The sequence below is a fragment of the Myodes glareolus genome, chromosome 19, assembly GCF_982192425.1.
Source record: "Myodes glareolus chromosome 19, mMyoGla1.1, whole genome shotgun sequence".
Lineage (NCBI taxonomy): Eukaryota > Metazoa > Chordata > Mammalia > Rodentia > Cricetidae > Myodes > Myodes glareolus.
Genome location: NC_142044.1, coordinates 21,247,093 through 21,268,255, shown reverse-complemented (window position 1 = coordinate 21,268,255; position 21,163 = coordinate 21,247,093). Strand labels below are relative to the sequence as shown.

Below are 21,163 nucleotides of genomic sequence, written 5' to 3'. Positions count from 1 at the left end.
TGTGTCCTATCCATTTCTGTCTTTCTAGTAGTCACTTTAATACTTTAAAAGTATTTAAACCAAAAGCTCCTTTTGGTTTTGACATTTTCTTGAGATTTATCTTCTTGGTAATGATTCTAACTGCCAGTAATATTAAAATTTTTTGAATTGTATCTTAGGGTTTCTATTGCTATGAAGAGAAACCATGACTACGGCAGCTCTTATAAATGAAAACATTTAATTGAGGTAGCAGCTTAGAGTTTCAGAGTTTCAGTCCATTATTATCATGGCAGGAAGAATGGCAGCCTTCAGGCAGACATGGTGCTGGCTATATCTTGATCAGAAGGAAACAGGACACTGAGCAAAGAAAGCATAGGAAACTTTAAGGCCCACCCCTACTGTGACAGACCTCCTCCAACAAGGCCATCCCTACCTCAACAGAAGCTTATGGAGGCCAGTTACATTCAAACTACCCCAGATTGTTACACATTTGTGTTGTCAAATTCGTGATATAATATTTTTAAGAATTGGACTATTTATATGTTTACATTTTAAATGGGAAACCACTTTAAATATATGAAAGCCATGATACCTTTCTGCAGGTCTGTTTGTCTTTCTTGTTTAAGTACGGTGGATACCTTTTGTCTTAACTGGATCCCATTATTCTTTGTATATTGTTTTAAACATTTTGTAATCTTACCAGATTTGTAATTTTTACTTTGAATGTGAAAGTAAAACATGTGGAAGTATATCTTTTTAGCTAGCCAAATAGAGTTCTGTCTGACTCAGAGAAAAAAAGGTAAAACTAAGTGGAACATAGAGAATTTTCCTGGAAATCGATATGAATGAAAATTTCAAAGGATTTCTAGTGCATATAATTTTACTTAAGACAGTTTTATTGGGCTGGAGAGATGGCTCAGCAGTTAAGAGCACTGGCTACTGTTTCAGAAAACCCAGGTTCAATTCCCAACATGGCAGCTCACAACTGTCTGCCACTCTAATTCCAGTGAATCTAGCACCTTCGCATTGATATATATGTATACCATATGTACATAATACCAATGTACATAAAAATAAATAAAATCTTTAAAGAAAGTTTAAAAAGACTTTATTATTTATTAAATAATTATTAAATATTATTAAAATTATTAAATATTACTAAAGAATCTATTATTTAGTTGTAAATAATAAATGAACATAAATATTTATTGTATAAGATAAATATAATAATAAAAACTAAATACAAATAATAAATTTATTATTTAGTTATAATTTGTTTATTTAATAGATGCTAGATAAAAATTAATTTGAATAATAATTTGAATGATAACAAACCATACCATCTTCTAAAATATATTTTTATTTCACCCATATTTGATATAAAATATTTTTTATTCATATATAATCTTACCAAAATAATACCTTTTGTGACTAAGTAGGCCATCATACTATATTATCTGTTAACCATTTAGTTTGAAATACAAGACAAAAAAAATTGGGAATTCAGTGCAGCTATGACTTTGTCTAATTTATAAACATTTTAAGAACATTTAACGTTTTTATTAGAAGCACAGAATTTAGTTAAATTTTACATTTGGTTAATTTTAGTTTAGTTAAATTTTTTAATATTTATTTTTATTTAATGAATATGAGTATTTTTTTCTACATGTATGTTTTTACACTGTGTGTGCATCTGGTGCCTGTGGAGGCCAGAGGAGGACATTGGATCCCCTGGAACTGAAGTACAGATGTTTGTGAGTTTCCATGTGGGTTCTGGGAACCAAACATGGGTTCTCTAGAAGAGCAACTAGAGATTTTAAACTCTGAGCCATCTCTCCATCCCAAATCTACCCACTTTCTATGTGAAAAAAACCTTACTTTTTAATATTTTGAAACTGTATTATGTCATGTTAGTTTTTTTACAGAGCAGAAGACATGTTTCTCAGTTCAAATTACACTTGCAAAACACAGTGTATTCAATGTTTTTGTATAAGTGAGCATTCAAAGTGAAATGTGCACACATATTAAAGGCTTTTACATTTTTTATGTGTATGATTGTTTTGTCTATATGTATGTATGTTGCCTACCACTTTCATGCCTGGTACCCATAGAAACTAGAAGAGGGTCCTAGATGTGCTAAAAGGGAGTTACAGATGCTGTGAGTCACTGTGTGGGCACTACATAGACCCAGGACCTTTGGAAGAGCACCAGTGCACTTAGTTGCTTAGCCATCTCTCCAGATACCTCCCCAAACACGAGACAGGGTCTCTTGTATCCGGGCTTCTTTTGAGGGCAGGGATGACCTTGAGTTTATAATCTTCACCTATTTCCAGAGTGCTGGGATTACAGGTGCATGCCACTATACCTGTCTGGGAAGCCAATTCAGGATTTGACGCATGCTTGGCTGTAACATGAGGGGACCTGCTTGTTTGTGTTTTCTGTCTCGCCAGGCCCCCCAGCTGTTTAGTCTCAGAGGAAATCACACAAAGATCTCTATAAGTTATAAAGCTGATTGGCCCTTTAGGTCAGGCTTCTTATTAGCTAATGCTCTCATCTTGATAAACCCATTTTTCTGATCTATGTTAGCCATGTGGCTCAGTACCTTTTTCAGTGGGGCAGCTCACATCCTGCTGCTTCGGTGGTCTGGGCAGGAGTGGGAGGAATCAGCTTCCTCCTCCCCAGAATTCTCCTGCTCTCCTTGCATCGTTTCCACTTCCTGTCTGGTTTTCCCACCTACACCTCCTGCCTGACCAATCAGCATTTATTTAAAACATGATTGACAGAATACAAACAATTCTCCCGCACCACTTGGCAAGCATTCTACCAATTGAGTTACTTCTCTATCCCCTTAAAGACTTTTTTTTTAAAAAACAAGTTTATAAACATTTCTGAGCTCTTAATATTCTCTTTGTTGGTTCCTAGAGATATAGTGGAAAGAATGTAGAAAACACATTCTTTCTTGTATAAGAACTCCTGGCATTTTTATGCTGTGATGAAACACATTTTGCTTTTGTTGAGTCTTTCTGTAGAGAAACGTTTTTGTAATTATTTCAGTGAGTTCAGAATCATGAGTTGGTTGAGAAGCATCTTACCCTCAAGGAGCCAGGATGCAGATAGAAACTGGCTTGGCCAGATCTACATCCTAGATAATATGGGTGATTTTGAGGGCTTTTAGAACTAGATAAAAAAAAATGTCCTAAAATATACCTGAATATACGTGATGGGGGGTTGATTCCTTCTACCTCTTGAAAAACTTTGTGTAACTTTTTTTTGCCTTAAAAATAAAAAGAGAAATTGTTTCCAGCTTGAACTTGTCATGCCCTATAATCTTAGTGCTCAATGTGAAGTGAGGTCAGGTGGCTAAGGCAGAGGGATTTTACGTTTTTTGCCAGTCTTTTGTAGCAAGACCCTGCTTCAATAAAAAACTTGCTTATTTAGTTGATACTAGGTCAGAACTAACACAAACATAAAATAAATTACTTTCTGTTTGCAATTTTAAGTCCTTAAAACTATTATTTGTTATATTTTATAGAAAAACAATATCGAACAATATTAAGGAAAATATATAAATATCATAAACATTCCACCTGTAACATGAAAAGCTCATTTTTAAATATTTTCATATAGTCTTTGTCCAAAAGTATATATTTTCTTAATTATAATTAATATAATGTAAATTTCATTTAGATTAAAAAACATCATTTGGATAAAATTCCATGTGCCTTGCTGTTATCATTTTTTAATAGCAGTATAACAACTGATTTGAACAGCTTTTAAAAACTGTTTCTCTTTGGCTCTATGAACTGGAAACAGTTTCCAAAAGTAATTGTACATATAGTGCTTGATATTTTTAGATACTTTTTACTGTGTTTTAGGGCCCAGTGTTGTAGGGCCCAATGAAGCTGACCTCTAACTACTTTCCATAGTAAGTAGTACAAGGCTCTGAGATTGGTTTGGAGCCACTTTTAGCTGAACTCCAAACAGAGGAGGAGGTATTTCACTAATATAGTGATTTCTCTATAGCAGTTTTTCTGTGTCAGTATCATTGCATGTAATGACATCAGAGATTAATTGGTACCATACTATTGTAATAACATTTTGTGTATATATGTAATGCTGGGATTTCAGGTGGGCCTCCTTGCCTACCCACCTTTTGGGGTTTCCAGTGATCTGAACTCTGGTTTTCATGTTCCTGTGGCAAGTGCTTTATCCACTGACCGATCTCTCCACCTATTTAATATTTTTTTTTAAAAAAAAGTGGTCATGATGTCTCATCACAGTAATAGAAACCCTAAGATACAACCATATCTTAAACTCACAGGCCTGTCTCTGCCTCCCAAGTCCTGGGATTAAAGGCATGTCCCATCAATGCTCAGCAACCATGGCAACTCCTATAAAGAAAAACATTTCATTGTGGTGGTTCGCTTACAGTTCAGAGGTTCAGTTCGTTACCATCATGGTGGGACATGGTAGCATACAGGCAGACATGGTGCTGGAGAGGTGGCTGAGAGTGCTACATCTTGCAGACAACAGGATGTGAATAGTCTCATTGGGCATGACTTGAACATATATGAGACTTCAAAGCCCACCTCCACAGTGATACATTCCTCCAACAAGACCTACTCCAACAAGGCTACACCTCCTAATAGTGCCCCTCAATTTGGGGGCCACTTTCTTTCAAACCACCACAAGTCACATGTTACAAACTGTAGCAGAGGATGACATTGAACTCCTGATTCTCAAGTGCAGGGATTACATGCATGCACCTGGCTTCATAGTAGTGATTTTTATTCCTGACTTTTAATTCAATTTGTATCTTATCAGCTAAGTTACTTTCAAAAAGAAAAAAATTATAATATGCTTTTTTAAAATTTTTATTTTTCCATTCAATTATTTACACTTCCTTCCCTTCTCCCAATCCCCTCCCGCTCTGCTTTTTTTTTTTTTAAAGATTTATTTGTTTTTATTAAGTATACAGTGATCTGCCTGCATATGTCCCTGCAGGCCAGAAGAGGGCACCATATCTCATTACAGATGGTTGTGAACTACCATGGGGTTGCTAGGAATTGAACTCAGAACCTTTGGAGGTGTGGCCAGTGCTCTTATCCTCTGAGCCATCTCTCCAGCCCTGTCTAAAAGCTTTTTTGAGAGACTGAAAGATAGTATCAGTTAAACTCTTACTGTAGATGAGCTGTGAAGAAACTCTTACTGTTTGTCTTTGAGAAAGGCTATTCCTATTTCCCTAGAGGTAGACTCCTGTGCTGTGCTTTTATATAGTTCCTGCTTATTCTCTTGTTGTTGATCAGAATTATTTCAAGTTGGGGTTGGAGAGATGGCTCAGTGGTTAAGAGCACTGACTGTCTTCCAGAGGACCTGAGTTCAATTCCCAGTACCCACATGGTGGTTTACAATCATCTGATGCCCTCTTCTGACCTGCAGGCATATGTGCAGACAGAACACTGTGTACAAAAATAAATAAATCTAAAAAAAAAACCAAAAGAAAAATCCCTATTCCAAGTAATGTTTGACTGTCAGTTTTCCTTACTACACTGCTAATGACTGAACAGAGGCAGTCTGTCTTGGTCACCTCTACATCCCTAGTGCATGCACAGTACCTGGCACATGGTTGACATTCCACATATTATTAAATAAAATTTTTGAAGAAATACATAGCTTTATGAATTTATTAATCTGTGTATGACTTTCTTCTTTAGAAATTCTGTTTAGAATTTCTGTTAAATTCAGGTGCAGATTTGAATCATCTGACCAAATCTTGAATCTTTGGGGGGAGTAGGGATTCTCATATTTTCTTAACAACTGTCTAGTTACTTTTGTATTGTTGGGATAAAACACCATGACCAAATCAATTTATAAAAGCAAGTTGGTTTTTTTTTCCACTTTATATTTTAGTTAATTCTAGAAGTAGTAAAGTTGACAGATACACTTGTATCACAGAGCATGAACAACAACAACCACAGCAACAACAACAAAAGACAAGATGAACCAGCCTGCTACACTCTTGTCAGGCACATGTTCCCCTGGAGGTCCTTCCAGTGGTATTCAGGCATGACCTTCCAGGGACCATCATGCCATCATTAGTATGAAAACCATACAAACACCAGATACACTAAAAACAAATTTTTAATTTATAAGTTTGTGCCAGCATGCTGAGCTGAATCCTTACTCAGTTCCAGGGGTGAAAGTCCATGACCGTCATGGCAGGGGGCGGGTGGTACAAGCAGGCATGTATTGTTCTAGAGCAGTAGCTTACATCTGACCCACAGTCATGAGACAGATGTGAACTGGGAACAATGTGAGCTTCCCCCCCATTTTTATTTTTGAGTTTATGATATAATTACATCATTTCTCCCCTCTCTTAACTCTCTCCAAAACCTCCCACATGCCCCTTTTTGCTTTCTTTCAAATTCATGGTCTTTCTTTTAATTGTTGCTACATGGAGAGATGCCTCAGCAATTAAGAGCACTGCCTGATCTTCCAAAGGTCCTGGGTTCAATTCCCAGCAACCTCGTGTTGGTTCACAACCATCTGTAATGAGAGCTGGTGCCCTCTTGAGGAAGAGACCTGGTCAGTCATCCTCATCAACCATGAAACCCAATATGACAACTTCAACAGAACTGCTATATACAGGCTTCCCATGCATGCTTCAGCATTGCCAGGGCATAAATTTCATTCAATTTTCACATGCTTCTAAGTATACATGTATAGATACACATATTCCCAAACACAACCTTCTTAGTCTGAACTGAAGAGTTGAAGTTACTGATTGTTGTGAGCCACCTAATATGGCTCAAGTTGGGAATCAAACTTGGGTCCTCTGGAAGTCAGCAAGTAGTCTTAATGACTAAGCCAATTCTTCAGTCTCTCTCTCTCTCTCTCTCTCTCTCTCTCTCTCTCTCTTTCTCTCTCTTTAACCTTTCTTTTTAGTAACTTGAATTGAATTGTAGTTTGTTTGTTTGTTTTGTTTTTTTTGAGACAGAGTTTCTTTGTGTAACAGTCCTGGCTGCCCTGGAACTCACTCTGTAGATTTTTGTTTGTTTGTTTGTTTGTCAAGACAGGGTTTCTCTGTAGCTTTGGCTCCTGTCCTGAAACTTGCTCTGTAGACCAGGCTGGCCTTGAACTCACAGAGATCTGCCTGCCTCTGCCCCCCCCCCCCCCCCCCCCCGAGTGCTGGGATTAAAGGCGTGTGCCTCCACTGCCCAACTAAATTATATATGTTTCTAAGGTCAATATTTTCAGAGGCAAGAGTACAACTTTGATATAGATTACTAGATTATAACCTAGCATAAATATATTTTTCACGACTTTAGTAAAAGTCCTTAAGCTTATAAAATTTGTTTAGATCTAGAACTGGCAAGATGACTCATTGGGTAAAAGTGCTTGCTGCCAAGCCCGATGGTCTGAATTGGTCCCTGTATCCCACACAGTGGGAGGAGAGCATCAACTCCTGCAAATTGTCTCCGGATGTCTACGAGTGCACGTATTCTAAATGTAAGGATAAGTAAAATTTGTTTCGATCTGCTTAAATTTTTACTTACCAATCTGAATTAGTGAGTTGATAGAAAAAGAAGTAAAAGTAAAAATTTGATAGCATATTCTTATTATGTGCTATATAAGATTAAAAAAATATGAAGTTAAGAGCTGGGAGATGGCTCAGTGGTTAAGAGCACTAGCTGCTCTTCCAGAGGACCCGGGTTCAGTTCTCAGCACTCACCTGGCAGCTGAATTTGACATCCTCACACAGACATATTTGCAGGCAAAACACCAATGAAGCATGAAAATAAGTAAACCTTAAAAAAAAAAAAGACATTAACCCCAAAAGTTGAATCTTTTTCTGAAGAGTCAGAAAGGTAAAGGGGCCTGGGCTACTCAGGCTCTCCTGCGGCTCTTCTGACTACTGCTTTGCTTCTACCCCTAGATTCCCTGGGTTCTGCTTCTCCCTTCTCCTGTGGGCTAGGTGAGTGCTCTTACCACTGAGAGCAAGTCTTACCCACCCTCACTTTGTTTAGTTGACACTTTATTTTTAATCAGTTTTGCTGAATTGCTCAGGCTGGCCTCAAACTTTTGGCCTTCCAATGTCAGCCTCCCTTTGGTCTGCCTTCTTCAGCTAACTGAAAGTCACACTGAATTCACTCTCGATTGTCTTCAGATAACATGCACAGTAGTGGCATAAAGAGATGATTTGGATGAAATTGATACATTGTTTTGAAAGTGTTTCAAGTTTGTAAGACATAGATTTTCAAATACCTCTTAGAACCCTTCAGAGATAGAAGTGGGATCCTGGGATCCTGGACTATTTAAGTCAGGAGTAGTTTAGCCTCTGTCTCCTTCAGTCAGCCAGCTACTCTGTTTCTCGCCTTAAAATGTATTTTTTTTAATGTTTTTTTTTTTTCCAAGACAGGGTTTCTCTGTAGCTTTGGAGTCTGTTCTGGAACTAGCTCTTGTAGACCAGGCTGGCCTCAAACTCACAGAGATCCACCTGCCTCTGCCTCCCAAATGCTGGGATTAAAGGCGTGCGCCACCACTGCCTGACTGAAATGTATTTATTGACATATACTCATTGTATATGGCAATATATTTAAAAAGACATTTTCATATTTGTTTACCAAGTGTTTTGACCATGTTCAACCCTCCTGTTCTTTCTCAACCCCACCTCCTGCTATTCCCATCCAATCTCCCAATTAGTTTTGCTTCTATTCTATGTCTTATTTAAATTAAATAAATTTTATGTTTCTGTATAAAACTTAGCACCCACAAAGAATATAAAACATGGGGATATTTGTCTTTCTGAGATTGATTATTTCACTTTATATGATGATATTTAGTTTTGTACATTAATAAACAGAATTTGACTTACATTTTGGTTTCTTAGAGTAATTTTGTTTGAAGAAAGGGCTCCTTTCCTTAAAACTTCAATTTTGACAGCTACTGCTTTCAGAAAATAAACCTCTTTGTCTTTGATTTCCAGCTGTTAGTTCATCCCAGCCTCTTTCTGCGACAGGAGAATGAAGTCACAAGGTAGCTCACTCCCTGCCCTTCTGCAGTATCCTCATGTTGATGCATTGCTCTTCCACTTGGCAACTGCTGCTGCTTCTCTTTTTTCTGGTTCTGGAGATTGAACCCAGAGTCTCATTGTTGTCATTCACCATGAGAATCCCATTTTTAATGATAAACAGCTGTCAAATAACTGTGTGATTGACAGCTTGAAATACCGATGATTACTATTTGGTTAGGAGATACTAGTTTATAAGAGCTAAATAGTTTGAATTTCAGAGATTTCTTTATAATCTCTTACAAATAAAGAGTTTTATAGGAAAACACATTTTAAAATGGTACTTTCATACATACATGTTCTTTATTTGTTTATTATGTATACAATATTCTTTCTGCGTGTATGCCTGCAGGCCAGAAGAGGACACTAGACCCCATTACAGATGGTTGTGAGCCACCATGTGGTTGCTGGGAATTGAACTCAGGACCTTTGGAAGAGCAGGCAATGCTCTTAACCTCTGAGCCATCTCTCCATCTCTACAGGTTATTATAGTTTGTTCTTATTCATACCCAGCTCTCACTGTGCTTTCCCCATAACGCCCTCTTGTTGGTCTCCTATCTCCAGACAGTCTTCCCTAATGCTTTCCTGCTACACATACCCCACCACCCCCTCTTTCCTTCTTTCCCTTAAGAATCGTTTCTTTCTGCTCATGGTTTCCATTATACTTTCATGACACACCAACATTCATGACATTTCATGACAACCTACATAGCCTTATATATGTGTACGGTCTGTTTTCATATATGTGTATATACATACATGTACTCACAACACTTTAAAGCCTGATTCTACATATGAGAGAAAATATGCAGTTGCTCTAGCTTATTTTACATTATTTAACATAATGACCTCCGTATCTATACAATTTCTTGCAATTTTTTCCCATTTTCTTAGATTTATTTATTTTATACATATTGTTGTTTTGCCTACATGGATATTTGTGCACTACATGCATGCAGTGTCCACAGAAACCAGAAGAGGACATTGGATCCTCTGGAACTGTAGTTACAGTTGGTCTTGAACCACCATGTGGATGCTGGGTATTGAACTTGGGTCCTCTGGAAGAACAATCAGTACTCTTAACCACTGAGCCATCTCTCCAGCCCATGATTTAATTTTTTTACATTTATTTATTTATTTATTTATTATGTATACAGTGTTCTACCTGCATGTGTGCCTCCATGTCAGAAGAGGGCACCAGATCATGGATGGTTGTGAGCCACCATGTGGTTGCTGGGAATTGAACTCAATACCTCTTGAAGAGCAGCCAGTTCTCTGAGCCATGTCTCTAGCCCCCATGATTTAATTTTTAAGAGTGGAGATTTGGACTGTTAATACTATGTATAACTAAGTTAATGCTCGTTGTTAGGGATCTTTAATACAAATTTTTAATGTGCTGCTTGTATCTGTCCAATGAATGTGTAGTTCGTTTCTGAATGATCAGATGTAAGAAGTCTTAACACCTTCAAATCAGGGCATACAGCTTCGTTTCCTGAAAATTATTATCAGCATACTTTCTTATAAGGTCTTTGAAGTGGACTCCTTTTCCTTCAGCTATGACAGGATGATGCTAATATATGAAAATCACTTGAAATTCTGGTGGCAAATAAGTATAACCACTAATTGTATTTATTTGAATTTGGTTTAGACTTCAGAAACACATAAACCTTTTTTACTTAAATTTTACTTTAAATATTTTGATTGCAAGTTTATTAGAATTTTTTTTAATTTAAAGGTTTATAGCCATGAAGTGATGGCACACACCTTTAATCCCACTCTCACTTGGGAGTGAGAGGCAGGCAGATCTTTGAGTTCAAGGCCAGCCTGGTCTACAGAGTAAGTTCTGGGACAGCCAGAGAAACCCTGTCTTGAAAAACAAAAATAAAATAAGATAAAATAAAATAAAGCATTTAAAGGTTTATTGAGCTATAATTCACATACTATGAGCTCCACCTATTTCAATATAAAATTCAGTGATTTTCAAGCATCATATTGTGAGTTGCAGCGGTTATTGACTATACTATATGCTCTAGCCCAGTTAGGTTCTCTGGAACTCCTTTCCTATTCCTACCAGTTCAGGTTAATCGACTGTGATGACCTGCTTCAGTACTGACTTCTTGTTTGCACTGTCAGTCAAACATGAATGAGAGGTCAACCAGAGCAGCTCAGCTGAGAAAGTGTTAAATTGAAGATACTGAGGTCTTTTGCTTTGTATAGAGTTTTGGAGACCTTTATCATAACAAAGTTGTTACTGGGGAGAAAAAAAGAACAGGACACAGTATCACTAATAAGGAGACCACAGAGATGCAGATATAGATAGGGAGTGGAAAAGAAATGGTAGCAGGGGTCTGGGGCAATGTAGTTAGCAATAGACTGGAAATAAATAGAAGAGGTGATTTACAATGCAGGAAGACATTACACCAAGTGTACAAACAAGTGTCCTGGAATTGAGAACAGCCTGAGTAAAATCGTGAAAGTACATCAGGTGTTCCTGGAATGACCATCATTTCCCAAGGACATGGGAAAAAGGAAGAAGATGGCAAGAGATGAAGCAGAAAAGTGAGGTTGGGGCCAGAGAGTGAAGGGAAATGCATACGCCTTAAGGAACTTCAGCTCTCTTCTGTCAGCATTGAGCCCAAACAGGCGAGTAGGAAGAAGACCTAGTCGATGGTTTTAATTTGTATAGATGCCACTGTAGCTGCCTGTACAGTTCCTTCCTTGTTAGCAGGGGCACTTTACACTGGTAACGGTGTGCTTCCGGAGAAGGCTCCTTCTCCAGTTTTCTACCATCTAGCTGACTGAAGGAGTCAAATAAACACACTTGGGTTTGACCCGTAAGTATCACATGGTCTTCAATGTGTTGGCTTGGAGACAGACATCTGTTAAGATTCTCAGAGCCCTTTTTTCCTGATCCCTGATTTACAGTGTAGATCTGTATAACTGACTTATGCCACAGCCTAAGTACATATAGTAACATAAATTTATTCAAATCATAGTCACTCATTTTAAATTTATTCCGATGTAGGTGGTTGGAGTTGTGCTTCACACATTTCAACAGCTCAGCAGTGTTTTATCTGCCAACTAAGCTTTTTACTTGATTGCACCATGGAAATGCTACTAATGAGACTTGCGGAGCACAAAAGTGGACTTGAAGAGCCAGAAGCCACTGTTTTCAAATGAAGGATTCCAGTTTTAAGCCCCAGTGCTTTTAAATCACCACTGATCTTTACCCCCTAAAATCAAAATGTCAAGCAGACGAAAATCAACAACACCTTGCATGGTCCTTGCCAGTGATCAGGATCCAGACCTTGAGTTGATATCAGATTTGGATGAAGGTCCTCCTGTCCTTACCCCCGTAGAGAATGCTAAAGCAGAGAGTGTCTCCAGTGATGAAGAAGTTTATGAGTCTGTGGATTCTGACAATCAGCAAAATAAAAAAGTGGAAGGGGGCTATGAATGTAAATATTGTACTTTTCAAACTCCAGATCTAAATATGTTTACTTTCCATGTAGATTCAGAGCATCCTAATGTTGTCCTGAATTCATCCTATGTTTGTGTTGAATGCAATTTTCTTACCAAAAGGTATGATGCACTTTCTGAGCATAATCTGAAATACCACCCAGGAGAAGAAAATTTTAAGCTGACTATGGTGAAGCGTAATAACCAGACAATCTTTGAACAAACAATAAATGATCTGACTTTTGATGGTAGTTTTGTTAAAGAGGAGAATTCAGAGCATGGAGAATCCATAGATGTTTCTTCTTCGGGAATCTCCATCAGTAAAACTCCCATCATGAAAATGATGAAAAATAAGGTAGAAAACAAACGGATTACAGTCCATCATAACTCAGCGGAGGACACCCCTGACGAGAAAGAGAATGGCGTAAAAGTAAGCCGGGAAGAAAATGTAGAAAGTGCGACTTCTTCAGCTCCAGAATCCAATACAAGTACTTCCACCATCAGCAGAGTGCATCCCAATCCTGCTAGCACAGTAGTGACGCCCTCCGCTGTTCTTCCTGGGTTAGCACAGGTGATCACTGCAGTGTCTGCTCAGCAGAATTCGAACTTGGTTCCTAAAGTCTTAATCCCTGTTAATAGCATTCCTACCTACAATGCTGCATTGGATAACAATCCCCTTCTACTCAATACCTACAACAAATTCCCTTATCCTACAATGTCAGAAATTACAGTTCTTTCTGCTCAAGCAAAATATACAGAGGAACAGATCAAGATCTGGTTTTCAGCCCAACGTTTAAAGCATGGTGTTAGTTGGACTCCTGAAGAAGTAGAGGAGGCAAGGAGGAAACAATTCAATGGAACAGTACATACTGTACCTCAGACCATAACTGTTATTCCTACACACATTTCCACAGGGAACAATGGGTTACCGTCTATTTTACAGACATGCCAAATAGTTGGTCAGCCAGGTCTGGTTCTTACTCAAGTAGCTGGAGCAAACACCTTGCCAGTAACAGCACCTATCGCCCTGACAGTGGCAGGGGTTCCAAATCAAACAAATGTACAAAAGAGTCAAGTACCTGCTGCTCAGCCTGCTACAGAAACAAAAGCAGCCACAGCAGCAGTTCCAGCATCGCCAAGTGTCAGACCTGAGGCTGCACTAGTGAACCCAGATTCATTTGGTATTCGAGCCAAAAAGACTAAAGAACAACTGGCAGAACTGAAAGTTAGCTATCTTAAAAACCAGTTTCCCCACGACTCAGAAATCATTAGGCTCATGAAAATAACAGGCCTTACTAAAGGCGAGATTAAAAAATGGTTTAGTGATACAAGGTACAACCAGAGAAATTCAAAGAGTAATCAGTGCTTACATCTCAATAATGACTCCTCTGCCACTATCATTATAGACTCCAGTGATGAAACCCCAGAACCCCCAGCTGCAGTTACTACACAGCCAAAACAATCCTGGAATCCCTTTCCTGACTTTGCTCCCCAGAAGTTTAAGGAGAAAACTGCAGAGCAACTTCGTGTCCTTCAAGCAAGTTTTCTCAACAGTTCTGTGCTTACAGATGAAGAATTAAATAGGTTAAGAGCGCAAACCAAACTTACTAGAAGAGAAATTGATGCTTGGTTTACAGAGAAGAAGAAAACAAAAGCTTTAAAGGCTGAGAAAAAAGAAGTAGATGAAAGTAATGTAGGGAGTTCCAAAGAAGAGCCCGGAGAAAGTAATGTAGGGAGTTCCAAAGAGGAGCCTGGAGAAAACTCGCCTGCAGATGAAGCAGTTGCACCTAAGTCGGGAGGTACAGGCAAGATATGTAAGAAAACACCAGAGCAACTGCACATGCTTAAAAGTGCATTTGTCCGAACACAGTGGCCATCACCAGAAGAGTATGACAAGTTGGCTGAGGAAAGTGGGCTTGCCAGAACAGACATAGTTAGTTGGTTTGGGGACACCCGTTATGCTTGGAAGAATGGAAACTTGAAATGGTACTACTACTATCAAAGCTCCAATTCAAGTAGTTTGAATGGTCTTTCTTCCCTTAGGAAAAGAGGGAGAGGCAGACCCAAAGGACGGGGCAGAGGCAGACCACGTGGGAGACCTAGAGGAGGCAAAAGAATGAACACCTGGGACAGGGTACCAACACTCATAAAGTTTAAAACTGGAACGGCAATACTTAAGGATTATTACCTGAAGCACAAATTTCTTAATGAGCAAGACCTTGATGAACTTGTCAACAGATCACACATGGGCTATGAGCAGGTCAGAGAGTGGTTTGCAGAAAGACAGAGAAGATCTGAGTTAGGTATAGAATTATTTGAGGAAAATGAGGAGGAAGAAGAAGTTATTGATGATCAGGAAGAAGATGAAGAAGAGACAGATGATAGTGACACTTGGGAACCCCCACGGCATGTGAAGCGGAAGCTTTCTAAATCAGATGACTGAAATGTAAGTGTTTAGACTTTGTATTCATCATCAGTCATACATATATTTTAACAGCCACCTTATTGGTTCAGTCATCTTCACTTGTGTGTGTTATATATGTGCATATGTGTGTGTACATGCAAGTGTGTGTGTGTGTAGGCCAGAGTCTTCCTCTATTTTCCTCTATATATTTTTGGATAGCATCCCTCTCTGAACCTGAAGCTCACTGATTTAGCAATACTGTGTGGCCAGGGAGCTCTAAGAATCCACCTCCCTCTTCATCTGAGCTAGGAATACAGGTGTACACTGCTGTGCATGACTCCTATGAGGGTTCTTGGATCTGAACTCAGATTCTTATGCTTTATAAAAGTACTTTAGTGACCTGAGCCATCTCCCTAGCCCTCATCTTCATTTCTACTAATTTTTTCACTAAACTTTTTTTTCCTAATGAGATTAGGTGCCACTAGTCCTGACATGTATTATTATGATATGTAGCTTGGTAATTGTATTATACAGGTTTTAATGTCTTAATGTCCCTTTAATTATTTATTTTTCATACAAAACATTTTAGTTTGTTTTGAAAGGAAGTAAGAAGGGAAATGGGAAACAAACACTAAAGATAATAAAGGTATTTCTTGTAACCTTCTTTCTACTAATGCTTCATTTTTGCCTGTGTAAGGGGACAATAAAAAAAAAACAAAGAGGACAGGTGTACTGAGGGAGCGACCACAGGCACAAGGACAGATGGGTTTTAGAAAACCTGAATAAAAGTAGGTGCTTTTTTTCTCCATTGCCCTAAACATTAACAGCCTTTCAGCTGGAGTTTAAGATCTGTTATACACTTGGTATCTTTTTCTCTTAAAAGACAAAGGTCTTCCTGTTCTAGGTCCTGTGTAAACTCGTGTGCGCTTCAGTGGCATCTGTTTTTGAGCAGCCACAATATAAATTCTTTTTCATAAAGATCAAAAGGCAGAAAACAGATTTGCTATTTGATATAAATTAACTCACTCACCCAAAATATCTATAAGTACTATGTTTGGTTTTAAAGAAATTAAATTTCCTGCTGGATGTGGCTCCATATTTTCATAATCCTAACATTAAGAAATGGAGTTCAAGTTTGAGGCTAGCCTGGGCTACATAGCAAGGCCCTCTCTTAAAGCAATATAAAATCTCTGTAGTCTTCTTAAAAGTGCAAACAAATATGGTTTAAATTGCAAAAGTGTTGGCATGTTCCTTAATAGATTAAAGATTAAATTTAAAATGTACTGTATTTGCAAGCAGTTACCTGAAGTTAGGACTTCAGTTCTTTCTATTTAAGTTTCCCATAGTGGGGTTTGAACTGGGGGATTGTTCATGCATTCTCAGCCAGGGACTTCAATTCTTTATTCTTGTGGAATTCAAGAACATCGTTTTATTCTTTTCTGTTCTTTGTTTTGGGAGTATTCCAGAATAAAAGCACACTGTTTTGAAAACAATGTAGTTGTCATGAAATGCTTGTGTTTGTCTCTTTGTAGCTCAAATAGTGTCTTGTCAGAAATTACTGTAGTGTTCTCAAATACTGAGGGAGGAAAGGAAGTGTAGACTTTATTTTGTATATGAGCATAGTTACTTATTTTCTCTCTAACCTACTTGCATGCTCTCTTATTCTATACAGTATTTTCTTAATTCCCGAGTGGCATCTTCCTGATTTGTTTATTTTAGCAATTGTTTATAGAGGCCTTAATAAAGGCTACACACTAGTCCTATTGCTAACAGTTTTCTCTCTAGCTTTCTTCTCACTAACACTCTTAAGACAGAAGGGAAGAAGAACTGAGCTCCACTCATTTACATCACAGTGTAAGTCTCATTGCAGATCATAGAACATTGTGTCATCATTTTAGGTCATAGGAAGCTCAAGCGTTTTGTAGCTTTACCCTGAAACCCAGTCCTCCACTTCCTCGTGTCAGAAGACTTCTGGACAGGCTTTGTTCTGACCTAGATGCATAGAATATTTGTAACAGGCTTTTTTTTTATTGCTAAACACAAGAATGTGTACTCAGCCAAGATTAAATCAGCAAATTTGTTGCTGCAGTGAATTGTTGTTGCAGCCTTTGCAGTCATTTTCTGGGGAGTTGTAATTGTCTAAAAGTAGGTGAGCTTTTCCATACAGGTTACTTGGATCTGACCTTCAATTATATAGTAACATGATTATGGATACTAATTATGGTCATAAAGTTCACGTGAAACTTTTTTTTCAAAAGTTTATATTGTGTGTGGTATATGTATCCTTTGCTTTAAATATATATATATATTTAAAGCAAATATATTTATATAAATATAAAAATATATTTATATTTAAATATAAATATATATATATATATCAGGGCTGGGAAAGTGGATCAGTGGTAAAGTGTTTTCCTGAGTTCAGACTCCCAATACCTATCTATGGGTGCAGAAGCTGGCCCTTGTAACCCCAGCACTTAGGAGAGAGGGTGGAAAAAGGTGGGTCCCTGGAGTTTACTGGCCAGCCAGGGTAGCTGAATCAGAGCTCTGTTGGCTTTACTGAGAGAGCCTGTCACTGAAACTAAGATGAAAAGCAGCTGAGGAACACCGCGACACCTACCAACAGCTGGCACATATGCATGGGGCATGTGCACCCCTCACATGAACATGTGCACAGCATACATCCATATACACAATTTAAGAAATACTTGGAAGTATAAAATTATAAAAACATTAATCAGCATGGTATAATTCATTTAAAAAACACTTGCCAAAGTATTCAGCATAGGTTTCCTCTTAAAAGTTTTGTTTAAAATGTGGTTCAAGAGCTGGAGAGATGGCTCAGAGGTTAAGAGCATTGCCTGCTCTTCCAAAGGTCCTGAGTTCAATTCCCAGCAACCACATGGTGGATCTCAACCATCCGTAATGGGGTCTGGTGCCCTCTTCTGGCCTGCAGGCATACACACAGACAGAATATTGTATACATAATAAATAAATAAATATAAAAAACAAACAAACAAACAAAAAACAAAATGTGGTTCAACTTACAAAAGTGCTTACCTGAACCTTCCCCAAATAGTCATTACAACTGGGCAAAGCCACAAAAGACAGGTACAAAAATAATTCCCCTTTTACAACCCAGAACTCATTGCTTAATATGAACTTTGATAAATACACGAAGGAATATGATAAAAAGATACTGCAGAACATGAAATATGTATATATATGCATATACATATATCTTTTTCACATGCTAGTCTTGTGTACAAACAAATATTATAGATCATCTTTGGATTTCATGTTACAAATACTGACAATAAATATCTTCCTACTAATAATTTTATAAATGATTACAGAAAGGCGTATGTGTAAAAGCAAATGTGGCACATTTAGGACATACAAATGGTTTACACACATTGCACTGTGAGGTGTGTGTGGTAAGTGACCTCACTGTTAAAGAGGATGCGAAATGTATTTGTGGCTAACTGCCTATTTTTATTCTAAAAGCAAAAGTTTCAGGGTTTTGTTTTTGTTGTTGTTTTTTTTTCTTTTATAGCTACTTAAAGTTCCGAAGGAGAATAAGCTCTTCAGCTCAAGATGTCTGAATTACTGTGAATGGGCCCAATCCTTGATGACACTGAAAATGCGTACTTTGGGGCATACATACTCTCAAAACAGGATCCAATGTCCAAAAGAAATGGAACTTGATGTCGTGCCAAAGTCAAACTGCTGCAGTCGGGGGAAGGTCTGCAATGTAAATAGAACGCTAATTAAAAACAACTTGTAAAAAGTGAGATTTTAATACAGTCCGTTTTTATTCTGCTAGGATGGAAACTTTGTGAATCTTTGACTTTCTAAGGGGTTAATGACCACTAGAGCTTGTCCTCACTTGTAGTCCAGCTTACAGCTGTGTGAAGTAGGCAGTGTTGCCCGTTTTCTTGGACATGTGATTAAGCTCACAGCTTTGAGTGACCAAACATTTTCAGAGTAAAAGTTCTTAGAAATGGGAGGGGGAGCCACACCGTTGTTTACTTATGTGTCTTATTTATCAGGTCCTACACCAAAATTAAAAGTTGTAATAGGCTTGTCCAGTTTGCAGTGTAAAAACATCCTGGAGTATTATGTTGGAACAGGAAGACTTGCTGTCCTTCGTGACTGCACGCTCCTCTAAACACTCTGATAAATCACTCTTTCCACTTGCAGTATTGTGACTGCTTTCTGTCAGCATCAGCCCAAAGGGAAAAAGAACTTAATGGGGAAGAAACGCCAAATACTGTTCCAAACATGTGGGACAGTCCCACCGTCGAATACATGCAGTGCGTTCTTCCGGGTGTGCGGGTCCGCAATGCCAGACAGGTGCAGAACAGATTTTGCAAGATTATCTTTCCATGAGATTCTACCTTGTGTAACGATTTCAGTGAACAACAACAAAAAAAAATTCTGAACTGATCCTAATGAGTTAAAAATTAGCTTTTCCTGTAAGAATCGGGATGTTAATGGTGCCTGCTGTATCAGGGGACTCGGTTCCTACTGACTTGTAATTGAAGACGGTGCTGCCATTCATGTTGGAAAAGGCCCCTTTCTTCTGTGATCATAGGACCACCTTTCAAAATGTGCTTTCCTCACAGAGCAGTCAGTTTAATTAGATTGGACTTCAAAAAATATATTTTTGAATGATCACATGTGGTAGGTTTGGCCAGTTTGTTTTCTAATTTAATGAATAATAAATACTAAGCTCTTGGTTAAATGTTTGTCAGCTAATGAAACTGTTATGAAAAAGCCTTGAATATGCATGCTGCTTTCATTTTTATAAACTTTTTATTTTTTAACTATAGCTTTATTAGCAATTCCCAAATGCTGCAATTTGCTGATTTCTTCACTCAGACAGCAGGCTTTGTGGGTGGCTTTTTTCATACTACTGTTAACTTTTTTAAAAAAGAAGTGATGTAAGGACTGTAACAGTTGAATGCACTAAGCTGTTTTTCTTTTACACATCTAAACACTTCTTAAATACTCTGTGTTATAATGATTAAATTGCTTCCTTTTTAAAACCATTGCTAATGTGGTCTGAGTTTTATTTGACAGTATAATTTCACTGTTCTCAAGATCCAATCCTTAAAATGTCAAGGATTGGAGATGAAGGATTTGAATATATTTACATTATGTTTCTTTTGTGCTGTACTAACTTTGTATAGCTGCAAATAACACCATGATTTCCCATCTCTCTGGCAGGCTAGATGGAAGTCTGCTCTGATGTTTGCTAGTTTTTAAACATTTATTTGACAACGCAAAAGAGCCTTTCTTTCCTGGTTGACTGTGTCCTTGAATACAAAATAAAAGTTAGCAATAATAAGCAGTTTTGAGTGATTTTTTTTCAATTTTGTTGAGCTAGTGTTTTAAAAAATGTAGTAAAATATGCACAGAATTTGCTGTTATAATTTTAAGTGTACAGTTTAATGGCACTAAATTATATTCACAGTGTTACACAACATCAGTGTTATTTCCAAAACCTTTTCATCACCCCATACAGAGATTTGTAACCATTAAGCAATAACTCCACATCCTCAGCTCCTGATGACCTCTGCTCTACTTCCTGCTCTATGACTTTGCCTATACTTGATATTCCAAGTGAGTGGAAATACACAGGGTTTTCTTCTGTGTCTGCCTTATTTCCCTTAGCATAATGTTTTTAAGGTCATCTATGTTGTGGCATATATCATAACATTTCCTTTTGATGGCTGAATTGTGCACTAACTTTTGGCTATCATCTGTTGATGTATGCTTGGGTTGTTTTTGCCTTCACGTTATTGCGAATAATGTTGCAATGAATTCTGACCTTTGAGTCCTGTTTTCAGTTTGTTCAGATATACATCTTGGAGTAGTACTTTGAATTATATGATAAATTCTATGCTTATTTTTTTTTTGAATTTTTGAGACAGGTTTCTCTGGAGTTTTTGGTGCCTGTCCTGGAACTAGCTCTTGTAGACCAGGCTGGCCTCAAACTCATAGAGATCCTCCTACCTCTGTCTCCCGAGTGCTGGGATTAAAGACATGCGCCACCACTGCCCAGCCTATGCTTAATTTAAAAAAAAAAAAAATTAAGCCCATTCCAGATTGGTCTCCAACTCATTGCATTGCTCAGGCTGGCTTAGAACCCGAAATTCTATTGTTTCCTCATTTTGTGTGCTAGGGTTACAGGAGTGTGGCCCCATACCTAGCATTATATCTGCTTAACTTTCTGAGCAATCACC

General features: G+C 37.9%; 1 protein-coding gene and 1 pseudogene across 3 annotated transcripts in view; both read left to right on the top strand.

The window, feature by feature from the left end:
* Positions 1-20,265, top strand: part of Zhx1 (zinc fingers and homeoboxes 1) — a 31,939-nt gene extending 11,674 nt beyond the window's left edge. For 2 of the 3 annotated variants that reach the window (XM_048457088.3, XM_048457092.3), the window contains exons 3-4: positions 12,075-14,954; positions 18,469-20,265. In XM_048457088.3, coding sequence (XP_048313045.1) covers positions 12,294-14,951 — 2,658 coding nt within the window. In that variant the 5' untranslated portion in view covers positions 12,075-12,293 and the 3' untranslated portion in view covers positions 14,952-14,954; positions 18,469-20,265. Of the gene's footprint in view, positions 1-7,339; positions 7,489-12,074; positions 14,955-18,468 lie in introns of all 3 variants that reach the window. The other variant, XM_085678960.2, reaches the window with a different exon arrangement.
* LOC125415287 (small nucleolar RNA SNORA40) lies at positions 17,964-18,100 on the top strand (annotated as a pseudogene).
* Positions 20,266-21,163: the final 898 nt, after the last annotated feature.